We start from the raw sequence: 26,833 nt of genomic DNA, 5'->3' as shown, positions 1-26,833 counted from the left end.
TCTCTTATCCCACGAGGCTAAATACTTTGGTTGGGTCCCAGATTTGAAGCCTGGGCAGAGGAGGGCCTAAGCTGCCTAGTTTCTGTCCCAGAAAGTTGGCTGGTCCCACCCTGCTGTAATCCATAGTGCGGCCAGCCAAGTCTTCTCAAAGTGAACTCTGATTTGCCACTCCTCGGCTCTAAAACCTTCTCAGGCTCCCTACTGCCAACTGCATACAGCCAAAGCTCCTTAGCCCGGTGTTCAGCACCCTCTGGGAGATGACTCAATCTATCTTTGTAGTCTCATCTTGACCCAAGACTCCAGGCAAACTGAACTACCATTCTCCCTGGCTGTGGCTTATGCCTCCCATGGCACCCCTCCGAGAAGCCGTCTTTGCTGAAAGACCTGCAGCCTGGAGCTGCCCACACTCTCTCAGATCGCTCCAAGGGTGGGTGGGCAGGAGCCACTCTCCTCTTGTTAGTGTGGGTCATCCTTATCTACAAGTCTGGAAGCTCGCAGAAAGCGAGACCTTGTTTGACTCTTCACTTGGAGTCACCTGCTTCATATACAGAGTCTGAGGCCTCTGTTTACTAAGTGAAGGGTAGGCCAGCCTGGATGCGTCCCCACCCCCAAAGCCCATAGCAGAGAGAGTCCTGGTGGAAGGGCCCTCTTCTTCCCTCAGACGTCCCTGGGTAGATTTCTCTTGGAGCAGGCCCTGCTGGAGAGGCCCACTGAGCCTCCTTCCAGATCAATCTGACATCAAAGAGCGTGTGCAGCTTTGCAAGAAACCTATGTACAGGGCCCTGCAGAAGTCACTAGATTCCTCTCGCTGAGAAACAGGGAGAGTTGGGGTTACCCTGTATTACCCATGGGCTATAGGATTTCGGTCTGAGCAGCGCTGTGTTAAGTAGAAACCAAGGCTTTGGGGTTTAGAAAGTGGAGTGAGTCCCCTCCCAAGAGGCTGTGTTCCCTCCTCCCTTCCTGCTGTTAACCTTTTCCTGGTTTACTTCCCCTAGGGTCTCCCTGAGATGTCCAGGCTGAATTCAGTCTGCAGGAGGCCCCCACCATCCCCCTGGGCCAGCACTGGGCACCAGGTGTTCTCTTCCTGGAGGCTGGGGGTCGGGGGCAAAGGCTGCCCTGAGCTTTGAAGGACAAGGAATGGGAAGGCTCTCAAAGGTCTGGCCGTACCCCCAGGTTGGGCAAGCCTAGTGGTCCTGGGGCCCTACCAACGAGCCAGGGGAGGCAGGTACCAGGCCAGGTGAGATGTGGGGTGCCACAGCTTTCAGCTGGGCGCTCTCTAAGCCCCCAGGAGAGTTTGGACACATCCAGCTGAGGCCCAGAGGGATGGAACCCTCCTCCTTCCTCCTTCTCCCTTCTGGACACCAGCCACCCAACTCTTGCCAATTCTCTGACTTCTTGGGCTCTGCCCACTTCTGGGCATCAGTACCCTGCTTCCAGCCCTTTCCTGCCCCCTTCCCTGGCCCTGCTGGGGGTTGGTGGATGCACTCCCAGACTCCCACTCTTCTGCCCTTCCCAAGCCTGGGAGCCTGCCCCAGGGACAGGCCCGGATTTGCTGTGCTTGGCCCAGCCTCCCAGTGGGAAAACCCCCGTAGCTGGGTAAACAGACTCATTCATTCCCGGCCTCCTCCCCCAGCAATGGGACCTCCAGGGCCCGTGGGGGATGGCACCATGCAAGCCTGTGCTGCAGGTCCTTCCCTTCCTCCTCCTCTGAGCGTCATGCCTGTCACTCTGCTCCCCTGGCAAAGGAGCCCTTTCTTCCTGTGCCTGTTTACTTCTCAAGAGGGGAGCTCAGGCCAAGCATTCCATGAAAGCCGCTCTGTTCTGGCCTCACTGGGCCCTGGCGCTCTCAACTCCCTTCCGGGAAAATGTGACACCTCCGACTCCTCCCTTTGGGGTGGGGCGGTGAGCAAGGGGAGGGCGGCTAAGATGCCTCTGCCTTCTTTCCAGCTGGGGGAGTCAGGCTTGTCCTGGGCTACACAGCTTGGGGGGGCCCACTCTCCCAGGGAGGGAGGGGGCCCGGGTTCCTGCTGCCTGCTGCCCCGGCTACTCCTCCTTCTATCCCTCCTGCAGCCCCAGGCCACCTGCCTGCACGATGCTGTGGCCCTCAGGGATGTCCTCGGGGACGCTGGCCTCATAGCTGCTCTGCAGAAAGATGGGCCGGTTGTCATTTACATCAAGGACAGTGACGAATACGGTTGTGGTGCCCGTGCGCCGCTTGCCGACCGGACCGTTGTCTGTGGGAGGAGAGAGACGGTGTTAGCAGCTGCCTGAAGGACAACCTTCCCAGGCTTTGCCCACTGTAGGGTTCCAGCCAGAGATGTCCCTCCCATCCACCTTTCCTTTTTAGCTTAGGGCTAACAACAATAATATCTAATACTTAGATAATACCATGTGCCAAGTCTACCCTAAGTCCTTCAGTCCTCCCAATGACCCTGAGATACAGGTGCCTTTATCATACATCACAGAGGAGGCAATAGGCACTGTCGTGGGTTGAATGATGGCTGCCTAAAAGATATGCTCACGTCAAATCCCTGGAACCTGTGACTGTGACCCCGTTTGGAAAAAGGGTCTTTGTAGTTGTGACTGAGGTAAGCATCTTAGGATGAGATCTTACTGGATGATCCAGGTGGACCCTAAAGCCAACGACCAGTGTCCTTCTAAGAGAAAGGCAGAGGGAGATCTGAGATAGACAGGAGAGCCCTGTGAGGCAGAGGCAGAGACTGGAGTGATGGTGCCGTGAGCCAGGGAGCTGGGCCTCCAGCACCACCAGAGAGTGACTGTTGGTCTGCTGTTTGAAGCTGCCCCATTTGCGGTAATTTGTTACAGCAGTCCTAGGAAACCAACACGGTCACAAAGCCAGCTGCCGTCAGGGCCAGTGGGGACACCTGGGGCTGCCCGGGTTAGGGGGCAGCTGTTCTCTGCTCCAGTCCATGGCTGCTAGGCAGAATGTGGGCCTAGGAACACCAGATCTCTGATTTCTCAAGAGACACTGAATATCTGAACTTTCAAATAAAATCTCCAGAGTTTTCAATGTTCTCAGCTAATTGGAGTTACTTAAAAAGCACTGGGTGGGGCAAACGGGCATGTCTGCAGAGTAGATTTGGCTGCAGGACCCTGCATTCAGGTTCACTGGTCTTGCTTAATTTCCAAGCCTAACATCCAGGGATTCTGCCCCTCCAGTCCCCAGCAGGTCCCTCCCAGGCTGGGGAGGTGGTAAAGGTGGGAGTCTCAGCTCAGCCTCAGGGGAGCTTGTACCCAGCCCTGCATCTTCTGGGAAGGGCAGCCCTGGAGGAGCATGGGTGGCTGGAGTTGGCTGGGGACCAGGGGTGACTCCATCCTTCTTTCCCAGGCCAGCTGGCCACATGCTGGGTGTGTTCACGTACCCTGGGGCAGGTCCTCTCACCCTCCTAAACTCCATCCCAGGACCACTTTCCATGGCCCAGAGGGTCCTGCTTGCCTGCCCCAGTTGGGGACAGTGTCAGCTGGGAGGCCCTATTGAAGGCTGAGACTTAGCCCTAGCTTCCTGCCAGTCAAAGCCTGAAGCAAAGTCTGGACTCTGAGGGGAGAGGGACGGGGAAGTGATGGGTCGCCAGAAGGTGATGGATGGCCCCAGGACAGAGAAGAGCAGGGCAGGAGACAGATGCCTTCAGGGCATGGGTGGGCTGGGAGGGACCACTGGCAGGAAGAGTGAGGCACAGAGAGCTGACTTCCTTCTGGCCAGCGGAGGCCTCTGAGGAGCTTATGCAAACACTGTACTGGGTGCTCCTGGAGGGCAATGGCCTCACCACACCCTTCTTCCCCTCCAGAGCTCTCCAGGGCTCCCCATGCCTGAGACCAAACACCAAATCTCCAGCCCAGCATTCAGACATCCACAGCTTGACACACACACACACACACACACACACACACACACACACACTCTCTCTCTCTCTCTCTGTCTCTCTCTGTCTCTCTGTCTCTCTCTGCCTCTCTCTCTCCCCTTCCACCTCCGGGTCCTTTGTGGGCTGACTCCTGTGCCTGGAACGCCCTCCCTCCCTGCTTCTCCATCTGCAGCAGCCTTACTCGGCCTTCAGGGCGTGGCGAGCATCCCGTGTTTCTGCTCATCGGCACCATTCTACTTGGAGAGCCCTCACTTCCTGTCTCTCAGGCCTGGTATTCCTGGTGGGGTGGTCTGACTGCCCCCATCTCCAGCGATGGGCACGTGACTTAGACCGAACTAACAGCACATCTTACCCCCACCCAGCCAGGATGAGGGGTTTAGGGATGGACACCAGGACACACTGGAGCTCATGAGAGCTGTTCTGAGAGCTTCAGCTGTCTTCCCTGCTGTTGCACTTGAACCAGGAGGATGTAAGGCTGGGGCTGCAGCAGTGATTTACCACCAGGTGAGACAGAGAATGAAGCCCACACATAGGAGGCAGAGCCACCATGGGAGACTGGCATCACCTGAGCCTGGCACCTATCATGCCTGGTTTTGTCATATGTGGATGGGTTTTGTGAGCCAATATTGTTGAAGCCAGTTTATTTATTATTATTTTTTGTTTGCAACCAAGAAAGTCCTAACTGATCTGAAGGCAGTCCCAGATGCCACTTCCTCCAGGAAGCCTTTCTGGATGAGCCCTCCTCCCTGTTTCTACCACCCACTGTGCCTGTTACTCTGATACCCCTCTGCCCTTCACTTCCTTTTGCAGTGACTTGGCTACACGCGGGTCTTCCATTTGGCTGGGCATAGCTCCTACCTTACCATCTCAGCATCTCACATGTAGCATCTCACTGAGCATCGTACCCAACAAGTGCTCAGTGATGTCTGCTGAGCAGCTGGTGGCCCTTTCCCACTGGTGTTAGGCAGAGTTCAGCCTTTGGCTCAAGGCTTGGATCCTGGGCACCCGGGGTGAACTCTGCCCCAAAGAGCCATGGTGGTGGGTGGGATGGGCCAGTGCTTACCGATGGCCTCCAGGATGAGCGTGTACGCGGCTGTGGTCTCCCGGTCCAGGCTCACCACCGTTCTCACGACAGCATCACGGTAGCCAACACTGAACTTCCCATCCACATTTCCACCTATAGGCAAAAGAGATTGAAGCTTCAGGTCTGGAAACAGAGCTACTGGCCAGGGAAAGGGAGGTGATGCCCCAACTCTGCTCTGAACCTGGACATTCCAGTGGTGGTCTAGGAGGGAAGGGCTGCGCTGCCCACTCCACCCTGCCCCTGAGCACAGAGTTTGAGGCCAGGGTGCTGAAGGCCTGAAATCATAACAGCGTCATTATTACTAAGTGCCTATTTCATTTGATCATGCGGACCATTCATTCAGTCTCCACACGATCTGTGAAGTTTGTCCTATTACCATCTCCACTTCACAGATATGGAAAACAAGCCTTGGTGAGATTATGTGTATTGCCTGAGGTGGTTCAAACGATTACCATACTCGGCAGTTAGCCAAGATGTTGGAGATCTGAGTCCACCTGGGAAGAAGGGCCTGGTGATCTACTTCTGAAAAATCAGCCATTGCAAACCCTGTGGAGCCCAGCTCCATTCTGACACATGTGGGGTTGCCACGAGTCGGAGTCGACTCTACGGCACCTGGTCCCAGGTTAAGTGGGGTGTAGGACTTCAACGCGGCAGTGAGTCCCGAGCCTCTGTGCCCTCAGCCACCTGCCTGTCCCGCACAAGTGTCTGAGCAGTTAGCCTGGGCTTTTATATATGGCTGAGGATTTGGGGGTCAGCTGGGCATTCTCCAGGCTGGTCATCTCTGGTGCTGGGGATGGGGGAGGGACTGAGAACCACAGTTCTCTGAGAGGGGACTGATCAAGACTAGGGTTAGGTGGGCAGGAGACAGGTGTTACTGAGTCTTCCGGAGTTGCAGGGCAGGTGAGAAGTGTGAGGGTCTCCTCCCCGGGGTGAACTGGGGCCAGGACAGGGTTCAGAACAGTGTGGGAGACCTTTATCTGCCAGTTGGCAGGCAGCATGTGGTATTCTGGGCAGCAGGGCCTGCTACTGAACTAGTTTTGGGGTGAGTTTGGCCCAGGACTCTACACTGCACTTTACAGAGTGCACAAACACAAAATCTGGTTATCCCAGGGCCAGGAGGGCTCTTAGCAGGTCAGCAGGAACCCACCGCTTTGGGGTGCTAGGAAGTCGTCCAGCCAGGCACTACCTTGTCCTTAACTGGTTTGTCCCTGGGTAAAGCCCTTGATCCCCAAACCCCTACTGTCTACTTTCCAGAGTCTGAAGCACCGCCTGTAAGGACACATTCTGGTTCCAAAGGTGGGCGGGGGAGGAATCGAGATGGAGATTATGCTGGCAGCTGAACGGGGTGGCTCCTTGTCACCCGTGGGGTCTTTGATAACTGAGCCTTGAGGACTAGATAGCCTGTAAGGAGAAGACCTGAGGGTGCTGGGCTCCTTCTGGGAGGGGAGGGAGGGGAAGGCTCTGGAACAGAGAGGTTGAGGGTTCGGAGGTCACTTTGGCCATGGCAAGCTGTGGACAGGCTGTGAGCCCAGGATTCCTCTCTCCGGGGGGAGAGGTGTCAGGGAGGCCGAAGTGTGTACTGCATGTGTGTACATGGTGATATATACAGATGCAGCACGTGTGTAAGTGGCTGCAGGCAGGTCATGTCCACAGAGAACACAAAGTGGGTAAAATGACCAACAGAGGGCTCAGCAATGTGAACGAACAACCCCCCACCATGTATCCCAGCACCCCTCAGGTTTGACAGGGGCTGAAGAATACTGGGGAATTGTTCTAATCTAAGGATGGCACACGCACAGCATGTTTGTCACCACCTACCCACCTTAGAGCCATGGCAGACATTATTAATCGATCGTGACTTGCTCTCCCCTGTTCAGCCAGGACATAGCTTCATAGCTTTCTCCAAGTGGTAGCTCTCTAGGTGGTAGCTACTCAACATTTTTAAGCTAAACAGTTTCTTTCTGGAATGGTTTAGAGAGATCTAGACCATCTGCCTCTAAGCAGACGGGAATCCTTTTCGATGAATAAAGGGTCCCCAGGGAAGGACAAGGTCACGTTTCTCTAGTCATAGCTTCTGCCACCCTGAGTTGGGATGAGGTGTGTGACAGGGCTTAGATATGCCTTCTTCCTCCCCGGGAGTCACTGGCTGCACTTCCCTCTGGGCTTCACCTCGGTAAGTCCTCCCCCTCCTACCAGCAGGTTCAGGGCCCCCAGGGCTGGCCGTGGAGCCAGGTCAGAACCACCTAGCTGCAAAGCTCTTGGGAAAAGCCAAGAGCAAGCCCTCAGGGAGGCACCCGCAGGGGCTAAAGCCCGATGGTAGAGAACTGGGTCTTTCCCAACCTCACTTGGGTGCACCCCCAGTCTGGTTCCACACGGGGAAGGGGTGAGGGCAGAGGCTCCAGGAGGCCTAGGCTGGGCTGCACTGAGTCAGGGCAGCACCTGTGATGAAGTAGCTGAGCTCGGCATTGAGGCCCATGTCGTTGTCCGTGCAGTTCAGCCAGACCACCCGGAAGTCTCGTGGCACATCCTCGGACACAGAGACGTTGTACAGGGCTGGGAAGAAGGTGGGCGTCTCGTCATTCACGTCCAGCACTGTGGGACAGAGAGAGCACAGGCGGCTAGGGTTGGTTGGTTTCCGCTTTGGATGACCTAACTCCAGAGGCAGTGGCTTAAGCCAAAGAGTGAGCAGAAAACTAATTCTCCGGGAGACACAGCCTCTAGGCGGCATTTGTGTCAACATCTCCTGGTCATGAGCTGAGGTCCCTTGTGCCTGCTGGGGCCAGGACAGAGCTGACCGGAGCTCCACGCCCCCCTTCCCCCCACCCCTAGTCTCCTGATGCTACTCCTGCTGCCAAGGGAAGAGATAAAACCCCAGGCCTCTCTCCAGATAGGCCTAACAAAGACAATGATAATGACCATGGCTGTCTAGGCCAAGCCCATGCTAAGCACTTCCCATACGGGGCCACGTGCAATCCTCAACATCCTTGTGAGGCAGGCATCATCAGACATAGTGGCTAGAGAAGGAAATGGATGCTCAGAGCAGTTGAGTGACTTATCCAAAGCCACACAGCATGGGAGGAGCATGGCTGGGTTTTGGGGTGGCCTGCCTGTGTTTGTGGTGGGAACCCAAGGGAGGGAGCTGGCTTTAAGGATTTTTCCCCTCAAAAGGTCTGATTTCCTTAAGGATTTATTTTTCCACCTCTGCATGCCAGGCCTCTATTCTTGGGGCAGGCGGGGCTCTGGGTGACCTGCATAGTGAAATGACATTCTCTTTGGCTATTCCACACTGTATCACCAGGAGACATGATAGGGTCATTTGATGACGTGGCTTTTGTTGAGGCCTTGGAGAAAGGTTCTCTGGGGTCCTCTCTGGAAGGAGTGGACATCTTCCCTCCCCATCAATCATTGGTGAAGAGGTGGGTCCTCCAACTGGCCTTGGACCAACAGGACTGAGAATGTGAGGCTCTCTCTAGGCTTTACGTTCTCGGGTCTCCACACTGAAGAGGGTGAATGTTTATGTCTGTGCTGAGATAACTACCCCTCCCCAGATCCTGGAGGCACGCGGGGACCGGTATGGGGCAGGCCTGTCCCTGAAAACAGGCCACATCTTCTCTTCTAGGCTCTGTGATGATTTCTCTGGGTTCACTCCTGGCTTTTCAACATTAGCTCATGTCAATGTTTTACCACAGTCTCAAGAACTAAAGACACACCCAGAGGTGATGTGAAACATTGTCCCTCCACCTGCCCCCAGACTAGAGGGCGGAGGCAGCAGTGTTTATTGAGAGAGCCCAAAGGGGATGAGGAATCTCAAGGTGTCTGCAAATTCCAACTGCTCTCTTGTGGGGGAGAGGTCCCCTCATTGCCACCTTGTTATTCCACACACATGGGAACAGGTGGCTTCCTTCACATCCTGAAAATAAAAACTCTGGCCTTTCAACAAAGGTAAAGGGTTCTTCAACCCTACCTGCTGGCTCATGATCCGAGGCCTCACCCCACTCAAGCTCTCTCGGCTGTGGCTGGATCAACACCTCAGCTCCCAAGGAGGCCAACAGGTGTGTGGAACATTGGTAGTGGGTCCTGGCCACTGCCCCTGGGCTCTGGGCACTGAAGGCAGTAGCTGGGAGTGGAGAAGGCTCTGCTGGCACTTCTGATACGGTGGAGATAGGGAAGCCTCTGCTCCACTGAATGGCTCCAGGCAGCTAAGGAGGGCAACCTCTTACCTGGGGAACCTGTGCCCACATGAATGGTGGGTATGGGCATCCACTTCTGGCACACCCTGGGGCCTGTGCCCACATTATAGTGTGCAGCATCAGGCACCCTCTGCCCCACCTGGCACTGCCCCAGGGTCTATGCCCACATGTGATGGTGGGCAGCAGTGGTGGGCATGCACACCCCACCCTGCTGTGCCTATGTGTTCAGCACCCAGCAGCAGACCCTCGCCTCTCTCACCACGGATGGTGAGTGTGCTGGTGGAGCTCTTGGTAGGGGTGCCCGCATCGCTGGCCACCACCCGCAGCTGGTACTCAGCGATGCGCTCGCGGTCCAATTCGGCGGTGGTGACGACCACGCCACTGCTGCTGTTGATGAGGAAGTCCATGCGGGGCATGCCCACCTGCATGCGGTAGGACACCAGCCCATTCAGGCCCTCATCCAGGTCGACGGCCACCACCTGAGGGAAGGAGGGAGGGGCTACGTGAGGGGGGCACTCCAGGACTGCTGCTTCTCCCCCAAGAAGTGTCCCCTCTTTCCCTCTGTTACTTGGCTCCAGCCAGACACACCTGCCCCCTTTAGAGCCTCAGGCCAAGCCACTGTCCCCAACACACCCGTTCAGATGCTCTCTGGAGGCGTGGCATGTTGGAGCTGAAGGGCATCCAGGTGCCCTCTGGTTCATCCGGTTATGGGACAGATACACTGAGTAGGCTGAAGGTATGTGGGATAGGGAAGGACTTTTTAGAATAAGTGTCTGGTCTCCACATGCTTTCTCCCCTCAAAATCCTGCTCTCAAATGCTCACAATCCTTAGCCTTTAGAGAAACGCAAATCAAAACAATCTCACCCCGACATTACTGGCACTGATCAAAAAAACAGAAAATAATAAATGTCGGAGAGGCTGTGGGGAGATTGGAGCTCTTACGCACTGCTGATAGGAATGCAAAATGGTACAACAATTTTGGAAAACGATATGGTACTTCCTTAAAACAAAAACCCGTTGCCGTCAAGTCAATTCTGACTCGTAGCAACCCTATAGGTCAGAGTAGAACTGCCCCATAGAGTTTTCAGTGAGTACCTGGTGGAGTCGAACTGCTGACCTTTTGGTTAGCAGCTGTAGCACTTAACCACTACACCACCAGGGTTTCCATGGCACTTCCTTAAAAAAGCTAGAAATAGAAATACCATATGATCCAGCAATCCCACTACTAGGAATATATCCTGGAGAAATAAGAGCCATCACACAAATAGAGATATGCACACCCATGTTCACTGCAGCATTATTCACAATAGCAAAAAGATGGAAAAAGCCTAAGTGCCCATCAACAGATGAATGGATAAACAAATTATGGTGCATACACACAAATGGAACACACAATGGAATACTATGCAACAATGAAGGACAACGATGAATCGGTGAAACATCTCACAACATGGATGGACCTGGAGGACGCTATGCTAAGTGAAGTAAGTCAGTCGCAAAAGGACAGATACTCTATGAGACCACTATTGTAAAAACTCATGAAAAGGTTTATACACAGAAAGAAACAGTCATTGATGATTATGAGGGAGGGGAGGGTTGAGGAGGGAAAAACACTAACTAGACAATAGATAAGCGGTAACTTTGGTGAAGGGTAAGACAGTACACAATACTGGGGAAGACAGCACAAGTTGACCAAGGCAAAGTCATAGAAGTTTCCTAGGCACACCCAAATGCCCTAAGGGACTGAGTTACTGGGCTGAGAGCTAGGGATCATGGTGTTGGAGGACATCTAGCTCTATTGACATAACACACTTTACAAAGAAAATATTCTACATCCAACTTTGGTGAGTAGCATCTGGGGTCTTATAAGCTTATGGGCGGCCATCTAAGATACTCCACTGGTCTCACCCTGTCAGGTGAAAGGGAGAATGAAGAAAACTGCTGACCTTTTGGTTAGCAGCTGTAGCACTTAACCACTACACCACCAGGGTTAGATTAGTCCAAGGGAAAGATTAGTACAAAGGACTAACAGACCACAAGTACCACAGCCTCCACCAGACTGAGTCCAGCACAACTAGATGGTGCCCGGCTACCACCACTGACTGCTCTAACAGGGATCACAATAGAGGGTCCCAGACAGAGCTGGAGAAAAATGTAGAATAAAATTCCAACTCACAAAAAAAGACCAGACTTACTGGCCTGACAGAGACTGAAAAAGCCCTCAGAGTATGGCCCCCGGACAACCCTTTTAGCTCAGTAATGAAGTCACTCCTGAGCTTCACCCTTCAGCCAAAGACTAGATAGGCCCATAAAGCAAAATGAGACTAAAGGGGCACGCCAGCCTAGTGGCAAGGACTAGAAGGCAGGAGGGGGCAGGAAAGCTGATAATAGGGAACCCATGGTCGAGAAGGGAGAGTGCTGACATGTCGTGGGGGTGGTAACCAATGTCACAAAACAATATGTGTATTAACTGTTTCATGAGAAGCTAGTTTGTTCTGTAAACCTTCATTTAAAGTATAATTAAAAAAAAAAAACTAGAGAAAAAAAATCTTGTGAGTGGCTATCTAAGATACACCTACTGGTGGTTCCTTCCCGTCTGGAGCAGAGAATGAAGAAAACCAAAGACTCAAGGGAAGGATTAATCCAAAGGACTAATGGGCCACAACTACTGCAGCGTCCACCAGACTGAGTCCAGCACAACTGGATGGTACCCAGCTACCACCACCGGCTGCTCTGACAGGGGTCACAATAGACGGTCCCAGACACAGCTGGAGAAAAATGTAGAAAAAAATTCTAACTCACAAAAAAAGATCAGACTTACTGGTTTGACAGACACTGGTGAAAGCCCAAGAGTATGGCCTCCAGACACCCACTTAACTCAGTACTGAAGTCTCTCCTGAAGTTCACCTTTAGGCCAAAGATTAGACAGGTCCATAAAACAAATAATAACACACGTGATTCAACCACGTGTCCAAGACAAAATGGGCACACCAGCCCAAAAGCAAAGACAAGAAGGCAGGAAGGGACAGGAAAACTGGAAGAGTGGAAACAGGGAATCTGAGGTCGAGAGGGGGAGAGTGTTGACACACTGCAGGGTTGGCAACCAATGTCACAAGACAATCTGTTTATTGTTTAGTGAGAAACTAATTTGCTCTGTAAACTTTCACCTAAAGCACAACTGAAAAACAAACAAACAAACCTGGTCTCACCATCAGGAAGCTCTCCCAGATTTACTCCAGCTGGCTCTGACCCCTCCAAAATCTCCAATAACCCTCCCCACCCCCCAGCCCTGACCCTGCTGGCTCCGAGCAGTGGTTACAGCTTCCAGACCCCCTGACTATTGTAGTTCAACTTAAGAATGCTCAATTCATAGCAGTCCCCTCCTCACTTTTCTCTGATTTATAAGACAACAAATATAAGATGATGGATGTCAAGGATTGTTTTTAAAAAGTCACTTGACGATTTCATTATTATTAAAAAAAAAGTCACTTGAAGCCATGTGTAGGTGAGCCACATCCCGAATCAAAACGCCATTCCCATTTGCACCTCCAGTCCTGATCAGAAATATTTCAACTCAGGACCCTGATACACTGAAAGTTTTACAGGAGAGTTTAAGACATTGGAGAAAAAATGTGTAATAGCAGTTAAAATAAGAGTTTTTGATTAAGACAAGGCTCTCAGGATTGGATGAAAACATTGAGGTCATCAGGTCTAATTCATATCCAACAAGTTGGACAGGAGGGTGCCCGGGCTCAACTTGAATGCTTTCCAGGACAGGGGGCTCACTACCTCTATTTTACCTGCACAAAAAACAAAGTTCTTCTGCACATTCAGCAGAAATCTTTATCAATTGAGGCCCTAGGTCGGACCAGGAGAACTACATGGCCCAAGTCAGAACACTCTTCCTGTACCTGAGGACAGTCTCAAAGGTACTCCCAGCTACCTCAACCATCTTCTCAGGATTGGGAGTTGGTTCCTCCATGAACTAAGAAGTTGAGGTGTCGGCATTCCTTTCCTCCACTGTCTTTGACCCCCAAGAACCAGATTTGGGAGCTCATTTATTTGCATTCTCGCCATCCTTGCCCCACTCCTGTTTGGGGACTCCTCCTGAGAGACAGACTGCTGTTCCCAGGATCACAACGCCCCCTACTGGGGGCTTGGGAAGAATGCTCTGTGGAGAGGCTGAAGGCTCCCTAGGACTAGTCAGAACATCCTTAACACCCTTTTACAGATGAAGAAACTGAGGCACAGTGGCTTACAGGCCATCACCAAGGGTATCCACTCTGTCATCCTAAAAAACAATCAAGCCTTCCTCGAATGGGAACAGGTTAGCCCTCTGCCACCAAGCCCTTTCTCTCTGGTATAAAGCCTCACGACAGGCGCGTAACGAGCACAGCTACCGTGCATTTCCCGCAGCCCAAGTGCCTGATGTGCTTCTGACTGAATTCCCACAGCAGCAGGTCCTACTATTTCACAGGTGAGAAAACTGAGACTCAGAGAGGTTCCTTGCTCCAAGTCATGCAACTGGGAGGTGCTGGAGTTGGAATCGACATACATGCTGATCAGATTCCAAAGCCCATGTTCTTAACTGTTAGGGCTTTCCAGTTTTTCAAAATGGCCTGTTTAGGGGTATCGGCTCCCCTGAACCAGCATCTTTAGGGTCCTCCTGAATGCACCAGAAGATAGAGGAGCTGGGTTCAGGATTGGGTCCCACCTCTTCCTGGCTTCAGGGACCTGGGCAGGTCCCTCTGAAGCCTCCTGCAAAATGGGCAGAGTCCCACCCACAACAAGGGCTGCCTTGGGAGGGTGGGTGCCTGGGCTACTCAGTCTGAACTTCTCTACGTTCTAGAACTCTCTGCAGGCTTGAGTGTTGAGGGTCTTGGGCCAGATCTCCATAATCTTGTTCTGAGAATCTCTCCAACTTGCCTTCCTCTCTCTGTTTCTACCTTTACCAAAACCAGTTGCTATCGAACGGACTTAGACTCATGGCAACTCCTCTGTGTTGCCATACGTGTCAGAGTAGACCTGTGCTCCAGAGGGTTTTCAATGGCTGATTTTTGGTAAGGAGATATCCAGGCCTTTCCTCTGAGGTACCTCTGGATGGATTCAAACCTCCGATCTTCCAGTTATTAGCCAAGTACTCAACCATTTGTGCCACCCCGGGGTTCCTTGTTTCTGCCTTTATGCATCTCCTTAGCCGTCCCTGTGGTGCTTTCACTCCATCTCTCCAAATGCACCTGTCCTTCAAGACCCAGCCCAGGAAGCCTTCCCAGACTACCCCGCCCATTGCCCAGCTCTCATAGCACTGGCTCCCCAAGCTGGCATGGGATTATGTAGATCCCAGCACAGGGCCAGGCATACATGGACACTCACTGCCCACTTGTTGGCTGGCAAGGATGAGGTGAGGGAGACAGAGGGCAGGGTATTGAGCCGGGAGAGAGAGACTCACTTGGTAGACGGAGACCCCTGCAGGGGTGCCCTCGAGCACTTCAGCCATGAAAGGCAGATTCTGAAAGGTGGGGTCATTGTCATTGAGGTCCAAGAGGTTCACAAACACTGTGGCACTGCTGGTGGCTCTCAGAGGGGGCCTGCCACCTGGGGGTACCGGAGAGAGGGAAGGAGGGGTGTAAGAGAAAGAGGGGCAGGGAGAAAGAAGAGTGGGGAGAGGGAGGGGGAGGCAGATTCAGCGATCTTCCATTCTGGTGGCCTTTCTGGGAAGCAGCTTGGGCCTTGCATCCCCCCACACCCTTCCACCCTTTTCAGGGTGCTCTGAGGGGATCACAACAGGGACATGGGTGTTCCACAGCCTTCTGGGTAGGTCCCAGGACCCCAGGGGACAAGCCAAAAGACGAGCCATTAAAGGACATCCCCAGGCCCGAGTGTTGGGGCCACAGCCCAAGGTCTGGGGCCTGAGGGGCGTGAGGGCACGTACGGTCGGTGACGGAGACGATGATCTTGCGCATAAACTCTGCCTCCTGGGGGTCGGGGTTCTCCCGGTCCAGCATGACGTGGGTGGTGCGGATCTTGCCTGTGGTGCTGTTGAGGCTGTAGAACTTGTTGGGCGGTTGGATGCTATACACCAGGGTGCCATTTTCGCCCAGGTCTGGGTCCACGGCCACCACCTGCCAAGGCGGGAAGGGGACAAGACCACCTTCACTGAGGGGTGGGGTTGGTGCCCCTGGGGCAGCCTGGCCCAGCCTGGGGGAGGACTCGCTGCGCCCAAGGCTGCCTGCCTTTGCTGATCTGAGCTCATGCACTGGCCCAGGCAACCCTGCTGCCTGAGAGGAGGAGGCCTCCTGGCTCAGGCCCAGGAAGGGGGCCTCTCTCCTGGCTCCAGCCGCGGGGCACTGGGAGGTTTAGAAGATTAATCAGCAGTAGAGGTCTTCCCTCCAGCCCTGGCTTCTTTGTTTAGCAATTTTGACCTTAAGCAAGACCATTTCTCCATTTAGGCCTTGGTAACAGTGAGGGTGGGGAGCCCTGCCTTGCCCTGAGGATGACATGAGCTAGTACAACTGACAGTACTTGGCACATGGTGGCATACAGCAGGCGCCCAATGACACAGAAATGCCTGTGTTCTCCATGCACCGAGTCAATGGCCTTACGAAGCGGATGCCTGTAATAGTGACCATTTTACAGATGAGGCCCTGAGAGGCTTCCAAGGTCATGTAGACAGAGAGTGGCACAGCTGGGATTCTATCCCCGGTCTGGGTCCCTTCAGAGCCCATGCTAGTAACCACCAGACAATACTGCCAGCCAGTCTCTGTGTCCTTCCTTTCCAGACATGCAGGGTGACATGTGCACAGCCTTTTGAGAAAGCAGGGGGGCCCCAGAAGGCCTATGACTATGGGGCCCAAGCCTCTGGTTGAGCTTTTGGAAGCTCAATTGTGGCAAAATATATATTGCTGATGTCAGATGAATCTTGGCAAAAAGCAGCGAATATCAGAAAGATGTTTACCTGTGTTTTATTGACTATGCAAAAGCATTTCACTGTGTGGATCATAAAAATTATGGATAACATTGTGAAGAATGGGAATTTCAGAACACTTAATTGTGCTCATGAGGAACCTGTACATAAACCAAAAGGCAGTCGCTTGAACAGAGCAACGGGATGCTGGTGGTTTAAAATCAGGAAGGGTGTGTGTCAGGGTTGTATTCTTTCACCATACTTCTTCAATCTGCATGCTTAGCAAATAATCTGAGGAGCTGGACTACACGAAGAATGGGGCATCAGGATCGGAGGAAGACTCATTAACAACCTGTAATATGCAGATGACACAACCTTGCTTGCTGAAAGTGAAGAGGACTTGAAGCACTTACTAACGAAGATCAAAGACCACAGCCTTCAGTATGGATTGCACCTCAACGTAAAGAAAACAAAAATCCTCACAACTGGATCAAGGAGCAACATCATGATAAACGGAGAAAAGACTGAAGTTGTCAAGGATTTCATTTGACTTGGATCCACAATCAACAGCCATGGAAGCAGCAGTCAAGAAATCACAGGTAGGGGGGCGGGGCCAAGAGGGTGGAGTAGTCAGATGCTTCCTGTGGTTCCTCTTACAACAAAAACCGATAAAAACAAGTGAATTGATTATATATGAAAATCTAGGAGCCCTGAACATCAAAGGCAAAGTTGAGGAAGCAGACTCAGCGGCAGAGGGAGGGAGAGACGGTTCAGGAGCAGCAAGGAGTTGCCAGACCTGACCTGGTGGAAACCTGGTGCCAGCAGTGACGCAAGCAGTGACATTTGAGAGGTGTTTTCCACATCATGAGAGACCGAGCGGCAGAGTCTACTCAAGTCTCCAGAATCAGCAAAAAGCAGAGCTCGATTGGCAAAAGATAAGTACATGTGTCTAACCTACTGCATTTCCCTTTGGGAAAAACCTCTCTCCCATTTACCTGCCCCCTTCCCACTCTACACTGGGTGCCAGCTAGCTTCAGAGATTGCTGTGTCCCCTGGGCCGGAAGTAGGACCCATCATGCATCCTGAGCCATTCTCCCGGCCTTGGAGAGAAAACAAATTAACAAACTGGGAAAAAAATAATCTGCCGGCTCCCCTAAGCCGGGAACTCAGGGCAGAAACAGCTCCTTTGCCTAAGCACAGGCATAAGGGATCCATGGACTTTGAATGCCTTTCACCCCTGCATAGACCTGTGTGGGCCCATTTCAACAGCATAGGCCCTCATCAGCACAGTACAACAGGGTATATATCTGAAGTCTAACTTCAACTGTTTCAGCTATATGGTGGAGAGGCAAATTTGTGCCATTTGACACTGCTCTGCCTATAAAGCAGGGTCCTCACCTACCCATATCAGGGGCCTGGGGACTGGTGGCTCCAGCCATGCCACATAGCCACCTGCAACAGAGGTCCAAGAATAAGTGGTGCCTCCCAGTCCTTACAGCCAACAGCATTGGGTGCCCATAGTCTGGCTGCAAAACCCACCCATCTACATGCTCTAGGGAACAGGGACACACTTTCCTCACAGACACTCAGTTGTCAGCCCCCTGCATTTCTCAGTGCATGACCCTCTAGTGCAGCCAGATACCTGTGCCTACACCAATCACTCCTGCTTGTCTAGGACCGTAGGTGAGAGCCTGCACCACACACTTGGTGACCAACTACCTGGACACCTGAGCTGAATCCGTACAAGAAAAGTAAACGGACTCCCGGGCTCACATACCTAGTAACAGCTCTAACCACCCGGTGAAAGGACGTTAGAGCTTCAAAGGCAGCAATAATCAAACTAGCTCACTTGAGCAGCCTACTTGGGCATATCAAAACAAAACAAAACAAGAAGCTAGGAGACAGTAAGCAAACATTAAATAAATAAATATGATAACTTATTGATGGCTCGGAGACAAAGTCAATATCAAATCACATAAAGAGGCAGACCAAGATGGCTTCAGCAAGAGCCCAGAACAATGAATCAAGAAATCTTCTGGAAGAAGAAAAACTCCTGGAATTACAAGAGGTAGAATATGAAAGATTAATATACAGAACTCTTCAAGAGATCAGGAAGGAGATCAGGCAAAACACAGATCAAACCAAGGAGCACAAAGACAAAGCAATAGAGGAACTTAAGAAGATTAGAGAAGAGCATAATGATAAATTTAATAGGCTGCAAGAATCCATAGAGAGGCAGCAAACAAAAATCCAGGAGATTAACAATAAAATTTCAGAATTAGACAACAGAAAGTCATAGGAAAAGAACTGAGGCAATAGAAGTCAGAATTAGTGAGAATGAAGATAAATCACTTGATACCAACATATTTGAGGAAAAATCAGATAAAAGAATTAAAAGAAATGAAGAAACCCTAAGAATTATGTGGGACTGTATCAAGAGGAATAACCTACAAGTGATTGGAGTACCGGAACTGGGTGGTGGGGGGGGGGTGGGGGGGCGGATAACAGAAAATACAGAGAGAATTGATGAAGATTTGTCGGCAGAAAACTTCCCTAACATCATGAAAGATGAGAGGATATCTATCCAAGATGCTCATCGAACCCCACACAAAGTAGATCCCAAAAGAAAGTCATCAAGACATATTATAATCAAACTTGCCAAAACCAAAGATAAAGAGAGAATTTTAAGGGCAGCAAGGAATCAATGAAAAGTCACCTACAAAGGACAGTCAATAAGAATAAGCTCAGAAGACTCGGCAGAAACCATGCAGGCAAGAAGGCAATGGGATGACATATATAAAGGCTTGAAGGAAAAAAATGGCCAGCCAAGAATCATATTTCCAGCAAAACTGTCTCTCAAATATGACAGTGAAACTAGGACATTTCCAGAAAAACAGAAGTTTAGGGAATTTGCAAAAACCAAACTAAAATTACAAGAAATACTAAAGGTAGTCCTCCGGTTAGAAAATCAGTTACATCAGATAACAACCCAAAACTAGAACACAGGACAGAGCAACCATTTATCAACCCAGATAGGGAAATCACAAAAATAAATCAAAGCTAAAATACTCAAAATAGGGAAACAAAGATATCATTATGTAAAAGATGACAACATTAAAACAAAAAAGAGGGACTAAAAAATGTAGTCATAGATCTTTCATATGGAGAGGAAGTGAAGGCAATATAAAGAAATAAAAGATTGATTTAAACTTAGAAAAATAGGGGTAAATATTAAAGCAGCCACAAAGGAAACTAACAATCCTACACATTAAAATAAAAAACAAGAAAAACGTAAAGGCTCAGCAAATACAAAATGAACAACAATGAAAAAGAGAAAAAGAAAATACATAAAGAAAAATGACTCAGCACAGAAAATTAAGTGGAACAAAGAAACTGTCAACAACACATAAAAAAAGTCATCAAAATGACTGCACTGAACTCATACCTATCGATAATCACGCTGAATGTAAATGGACTAAATGCACCAGTAGAGAGACGGACAGTGGCAGAACGTATTTAAAAAAACCATCCGTCTATATGCTGCCTACAAGAGACACACCTTAGACTTAAAGACACAAACAAACTAAAACTCAAAGAATGGAAAAAAAATATATCAAACAACAATCAAAAAAGAGCAATGGTGGCAATATTAACTTCTGACAAAATGGACTTTAGAGTAAAACCCACCAGAAAGGATAAGGAAGGACACTATATAATGATTAAAGGGTCAATACACCAGGAGGACATAACCATAATAAATATTTACACACCCAAGGACAGGACTCCAAAATACATAAAACAAACTCTAACAGAATTGAAAAGAGAGAGAGACAGCTCCACAGTAATAGTAGGAGACTTCAACACACCACTTTCGGTGAAGGACAGAGCATACACAAAGAAGCTCAATAAAGACACGGATGATCTAAATGCCACAATCAACCAACCTGAACTCACAGACACATACAGAACACTCCACCCAACAGAAGCCAAGTATACTTTCTTTTCCAGCCTCATGGAACATTCTCCTGAACAAACCACTTATTAGGCCATAAAGCAATCCTTAACAGAATCCAAAGCATTGAAATATTACAAAGCATCTTTTCTTCTGACCGTAAGGCCATAAAAGTAGAAATAAATAACAGAAAAGGCAAGGAAAAAAATCAAACACATGGAAACTGAACAATACTTGCTCAAAGACTACTGAATTATAGAAGAAATTAAGGACGGAATAAAAAAATTCATAGAATCAAATGAGAATGAAAACACATCCTGCCAGAGCCTTTGGGACACAGCAAAGCAGTGCTCAGAGGTCAATTTATAGCAATAAATGCACACACCCAAAAAGAAGAAAGGGCCAAAATCAAAACATGAACCCTACAACTTGAACAAGTACAGAGCAGCAAAAGAAGCCCTCAGGCACCAGAAGAAAGCAAATAATAAAAAGTTAGAGCAGAATTAAATGAAATAGAGAATAGAAAAATAAGCGAAAGAGTTAACAAGACCAAAATCTGGTTCTTTGAAAGGATGAACAAAATCAATAAACCACCTGCCAAACTGACAAAAGAAAAACAGGAGAGGAAGCAAATAATCCAAATAAGAAATGAGACGGACGATATCACAACAGACCCAAAGGAAATTAAAAGAATCATAACAGAATACTACGAAAAATTGGACCCTGACAAATTTGAAAACCTAGAGGGCATGGACAAATTTCTAGAAGTACACTACCTACCTAAACTAACACAAATAAAGGTAGAACAACTAAATAAACCTATAACAAAAGAAGAGATTGAAAAGGTAATTAAAAAACTCCCAACAACAGCTTCACTGGAGAATTCTACCAAACTTTCAGGTATTTCAGAGCATAGAAAACGATGGAATACTCCCAAATTCATTCTATGAGGCCAGCATTGCCCTGGTACCAAAACCAGGTAAAGAGATCACAAAAAAAGAAAATTACAGACAAATATCCCTCATGAACTTAGATGCAAAAATCCTCAACAAAATTCTAGCCAATAGAATTCAACAACATATCAAAAAAAAATAATTCACCATGACCAAGTGAGATTCATACCAGGTATGCAGGGATGGTTCAATATTAGAAAAACAATCAACGTAATCCATCACATAAATAAAACAAAGGACAAGAACTACATGATCTTATCAACTGATGCAGAAAAGGCATTTGACAATGTCCAACACTCATTCACAATAGAAACTCTCAGCAAAATAGGAACAGAAGGGAAATTCCTCAACATAATAAACCACATTTATACAAAGCCAACAGCCAACATCATTCTAAAAGCAGAGAGTCTGAAAGCATTCCCCTTGAGAGCAGGAACCAGACAAGATGCCCTTTATCACCACTGTTAGTCAACATTCCCCCATGTGTCTGTCAGTTTGTCGTACCGTAGGGGCTTGTGCATTGCTGTGATGCTAGAAGCTATGCCACCAGTATTGGGATACCAGCAGGGTCACCCATGGCAGACAGGTTTCAGCTGAGCTTCCAGACTAAGACAAACTAGGAAGAAGGACCCGGCAGTCCACTTCTGAAAAGCATTAGCCAGTGAAAACCTTATGAATAGTAGCAGAACACTGTCTGATATAGTGCTGGAAGATGAGCCCCCCAGGTTGGAAGGCACTCAAAAGATGACTAGGGAAGAGCTGCCCCCTCAAAGTAGAGTCGACCTTAATGATGTGGATGGAGTCAAGCTTTCGGGACCTTGATTTGCTGATGTGGCATGACTCAAAATGAGAAGAAACAGCTGCAAACATCCATTAATAATCAGAACCTGGTATGTATGAAGCATGAATCTAGGAAAATTGGAAATCATCAAAAATGAAATGGAACACATAAACATTGATATGCTAGGCATTAGTGAGCTGAAGTGGACTGGTGTTGGCCATTTTGAATCGGACAATCAGATGGTCTACTATGCAAGGAATGACAACTTGAAGAGGAACGGTGTTGCATTCATCGCCAAAAAGAACATTTCAAGACCTATCCTGAAGTACAATGCTGTCAGTGATAGGAAAATATCCATATGCCTACAAGGAAGACCAGTTAATGTGATTATTATTCAAATTTATGCACCAACCACAAATTTAAGATTTTTACCAGTTTCTGCAGTCTGAAATTGATTAAACATGCAATCAGGATGCATTGATAATTACTGGTGATTGGAATGTGAACATTGGAAACAAAGAAGAAGGATCGGTAGTTGGAAAATATGGCCTTGGTGATAGACACCATGTGGGAGATCACATGATAGAATTTTGCAAGATGAACGACTTCTTCATCGCAAATACCTTTTTTTGCCAACATAAACAGCAACTATACACATGGATCTCGCCAGATGAAATACACAGGAATCAAATCGACTACATCTGTGGAAAGAGACAATAGAAAAGCTCGATATAATCAGTCAGAACAAGGACAGGGGCTGACTGCAGAACAGACCATCACCTGCTCTTATGCAAGTTCAAGTTGAAACTGAAGAAAATTAGAACAAGTCCATGAGAGCCAAAGTACAACCTTGAGTACATCCCACCTGAATTTAGAGACCATTTCAAGAATAGATTAGACGTGTTGAACACTAATGACCGAAGACCAGATGAGTTGTGGAATGACATCAAGGACATCACACATGAAGAAAGCAAGAGGTCATTAAAAACACAGGAAAGAAAGAAAAGGCCAAAACGGGTGTCAGAAGAGACTGAAACTTGCTCTTGAACGTTGAGCTGCTGAAGCAAAAGTTAAGAAATGATGATGGAAAAGAACTGAAGAGAAGATTTCAAAGGGCATCTTGAGAAGACAAAGTACAATATTATAATGACATCTGCAAGGAGCTGGAGATAGAAAAGCAAAAGGGAAGAACACGCTCAGGATTTCTCAAGCTGAAAGAATTGAAGAAAAAATTCAAGTCTTGAGTTGCAATAGGATTCTATGGGGAAAATATTAAATGATGCAGGGAGCATCAAAAGAAGAGGGAAGGAATACACGGAGTCATTATACCAAAAAGAACTGGTCGATGTTCAACCATTTCAAGAGGTAGCATATGATCAGGAACCAATAGTACTGAAGGAAGGGGTCCAAGCTGCACTGAAGGCACTGGCGAAAAACAAGGCTCCAGGAATGGACAGGATATCAATTGAGATGTTTCAACAAATGGATGCAGTGCTGGAAGTGCTCACTTGTCTATGCCAAGAAATTTGGAAGACAGCTATCTGGCCAATTGACTGGAAGAGATTCATATGTATGCCTATTCCCAAGAAAGGTGATCCAACTGAATATGGAAATTACGAAACAATATCACCAAAAAACCAAACCAAACCCACTGCCGTCGAGTCGATTCCGACTCATAACGACCCTTAGAGAACAGAGTAGAACTGCTCCGTAGAGTTTCCAAGGAGTACCTGCTAGATTCAAACTGCTGAACTCTTGGTTAGCAGCTGTTACGCTTAACCACTATACCACCAGGGTTTCCAACAATATCACAGACAAGTAAAATTGTGCTGAAGATCATTCAAAAGTGGTTGCAGCAGTATATTAACAGGAAACTGCTAGAAATTCAGGCCAGATTCAGAAGAGGATGTGGAACCAGGGATATCATTGCTGATGTCAGATGGATCCTGGGTGAAAGCAGAGAATACCAGAAAGATGTTTACATGTGTTTTATTGACTATGCAAAGGCATTAGACTTTGTGGATCATAACAAATTATGGATAACATTTTGAAGAACAGGAATTCCAGAACACTTAATTGTGCTCTTGAGGAACCTGTACATAGAACAAGAGGCAGTTGTTCAGACAGAACAAGGAGATACTACGTGGTCTGAAGTCAGGAAAGGTGTGCGTCAGGGTCATATCCTTTCACCATACCTATTCGATCTGTATGCTGAGCAAATAATCTGAGAAGCTGGACTACATGAAGAAGAAAGGGGCATCAGGATTGGAGGAAAACTCATTAACAACCTGCGTTATGCAGATGACACTACCTTGCTTGCTGAAAGTGAAGAGGACTTGAAGCACTTACTGATGAAGATCAAAGACCATAGTTATGGATTATACGTCAACATAAAGAAAACAAAAATCCTCACAACTGGACCAATAAGCAACATCATGATAAATGGAGAGAAGATTGAAGCTGTCAAGGATTTCATTTTACTTGGATCCACAATCAACACCAATGGAAGCAGCAGTCAAGAAATCAAAGGATGCATTGCATTGGGCAAATCTGCTGCAAAAGACCCCTTTAAAGTGTTGAAAAGCAAAGATGTCACCTTGAAGACTACGGTGTGCCTGACCCAAGCCACGGTATTTTCAATCGCATCATATGCATGCGAAAACCAGACGATGAATGAGGAAGGCCGGAGAATTGACGCCTTTGAATTGTGGTGTGGGCAAAGAATATTGAATATACTATGGACTACCAAAAGGACGAACAAATCTGTCTTTGAAGAAGCACAACCAGAATGCTCCTGAGCAGCAAGGATGGTGAGACCGTATTTTACATACTTTGGACATGTTGTCAGGAAGGATCAGTCCCTGGAGAAGGACATGATGTTTGGTAAAGTAGATGATCAGTAAAAAAGAGGAAGACTCGCACCAAAATGGATCGACACAGCGGCTTCAACAATGGGCTCAAGCGTAACAATGATTGTGAGCATGACACAGGACGGGGCAGTGTTTCGTTCTGTGGTACAAAAAGTGGTTATGAGTTGGATCCGACTGGATAGCATCTAACAACAACAACAACATTCAACATTGTGCTGGAGGTCCTAGCCAAAGCAATCACGCTAGAAAAAGAAATAAAAGGGCATCTAAATTGGTAAGGAAGAAGTAAAAGTATCTTTATTTGCAGATGATATGATCTCATACACAGAAAACCCTAAAGAATCCACAAGAAAACTACTGGAACTAATAGAGGAGTTCAGTAAAGTATCAGGATACAAGATAAACATACAAAAATCAGTTGGATTCCTCTACACCAACAAAGAGAACTTCGAAGAGGAAATCACCAAATCCAATACCATTTACTATAGCCCCCAACAAGATAAAATACTTAGGAATAAACCTAACCAGAGACATAAAAGATCTATTATACAAAGAAGACTACAAGACACTACTGCAAGAAACCAAAAGAAACCTATGCAAATGGAAAATATACCTTGCTTGTGGATAGGAAGACTCAACATTGTGAAAATGTCTATTCCACCCAAAGCAATCAATAGATACAATGCAATCTCGATCCAAATTCCAAGGACATTTTTTAATGCATTGGAGAAGCAAACCACCAACTTCATATGGAAAGGGAAGAGACCCAGATAAGTAAAGCATTACTGAAAAAGAACAAAGTGGAAGGCCTCACACTACCTGATTTTAGAGCCTATTATACTGCTGGTAGTCAAAACAGCCTGGTACTGGTACAACAACAGATACATAGACCAGTGGAGCAGAATTGAGAGTCCAAGCGTAAATTCATCCATTTATGAGCAGCTGATATTTGATGAAGGCCCAAAGTCTGTCAACTGGGGAAAAGACAGTCTTTAACAAACGGCACTGGCATAACTGGATATCCATCTGCAAAAAAAGGAAACAAGACCCATACCTCACAGCATGCACAAAAACGAACTCAAAATGGATCAAAGACCTAAACATAAAATCTAAAACGATAAAGATCATGGAAGAAAAAATAGGGACAATGCTAGGAGCCCTAATACATGGCATAAACAGTATACAAATCACTACTAACAATGCACAAACACCAAAAAAGAAAACTAGATAACTGGGAGCTCCTAAATCAAACACTTATGCTCATCCAAAGACTTCACCAAAAGAGTAAAAAGACAACCTACAGACTGAGAAAAAAATTTTGGCCATGACAGATCTGATCAGCATCTAATATCTAAAATCTACTGCAAAACCTCAACAACAAAAAGAGAAATAACCCAATTAAAAAATGGGATAGGAACAGGCACTTCACCAAAGAAGAAGGCAGCTAACAGATACATGATGAAATGCTCACCATCATTAGCCATTAGGGAAGTGCAAATCAAAACTACAATGAGATACCACCTCGCCCCAACAAGGCTGGCACTAATCCAAAAAACCCAAAGCAGTAAATGTCAGAGAGGTTGTAGAGAGACTGGAACACTTACTTATACACTGCTGGTGGGAATGTAAAATGGTACAACCACTTTGGAAATCAATTTGGCGCTTCCTTAAAAAGCTAGCAATGGAATTACCATACGATCCAGGAATCCTACTCCTTGTTACATATCCTAAAAAAATAAGAGCCCTCACATGAATAGATATATGCACACCCATGTTCACTGCAGCACTGTTTACAACAGCAAAAAGATGGAAACAACCTAGGTGCCCATCAATGATGAATGGATAAACAAATTATGGTATATTCATACAACAGAATACTATGCAACGATGAAGAACAACAACAAATCCGTGAAACATCTCATACATGGATGAATCTGGAAGGCATTATGCTGAGTGAAATTAGTCACAAAAGAACAAATATTGTGCGAGACCTCTATTATAAGAAATCAAGAAAAGGTTTAAAGGAGAGAGGGAGGGGGTATTCACTAACTAGATAGTAGGCAAGAATTATCTTAGGTGAAGGGAACACACAAAAATGGGGAAGTCAGCACAACTGGACTAAACCAAAAGCTAAGAAGTTTCCTAAACACAACCAAACACTTTGTAGGTGTGGAGGTCTGGGAACCATGGTTTCAGGGGCATCTAGATCAACTGGCA

General features: G+C 48.0%; 1 protein-coding gene across 17 annotated transcripts in view; it reads right to left on the bottom strand.

Moving 5' to 3' along the window:
- Nucleotides 1–26,833, bottom strand: part of CDH23 (cadherin related 23) — a 524,046-nt gene that overhangs the window by 119,204 nt on the left and 378,009 nt on the right. For 15 of the 17 annotated variants that reach the window (XM_064269675.1, XM_064269673.1, XM_064269677.1 and 12 more), the window contains 6 exons: nt 15,089–15,278; nt 14,606–14,751; nt 9,415–9,634; nt 7,405–7,557; nt 4,945–5,058; nt 2,086–2,234 (listed from right to left, as the gene is read on the bottom strand). In XM_064269675.1, coding sequence (XP_064125745.1) covers nt 2,086–2,234; nt 4,945–5,058; nt 7,405–7,557; nt 9,415–9,634; nt 14,606–14,751; nt 15,089–15,278 — 972 coding nt within the window. Of the gene's footprint in view, nt 1–2,085; nt 2,235–4,944; nt 5,059–7,305; nt 7,558–9,414; nt 9,635–14,605; nt 14,752–15,088; nt 15,279–26,833 lie in introns of those variants that run through there. The other 2 variants (XR_010318119.1, XR_010318120.1) reach the window with 2 other exon arrangements.

The sequence above is a fragment of the Loxodonta africana genome, chromosome 16 (assembly GCF_030014295.1).
Source record: "Loxodonta africana isolate mLoxAfr1 chromosome 16, mLoxAfr1.hap2, whole genome shotgun sequence".
NCBI lineage: Eukaryota > Metazoa > Chordata > Mammalia > Proboscidea > Elephantidae > Loxodonta > Loxodonta africana.
The sequence above is the reverse complement of the archived record's forward strand: the minus strand, read 5'-3'. Positions and strand labels throughout refer to the sequence as shown.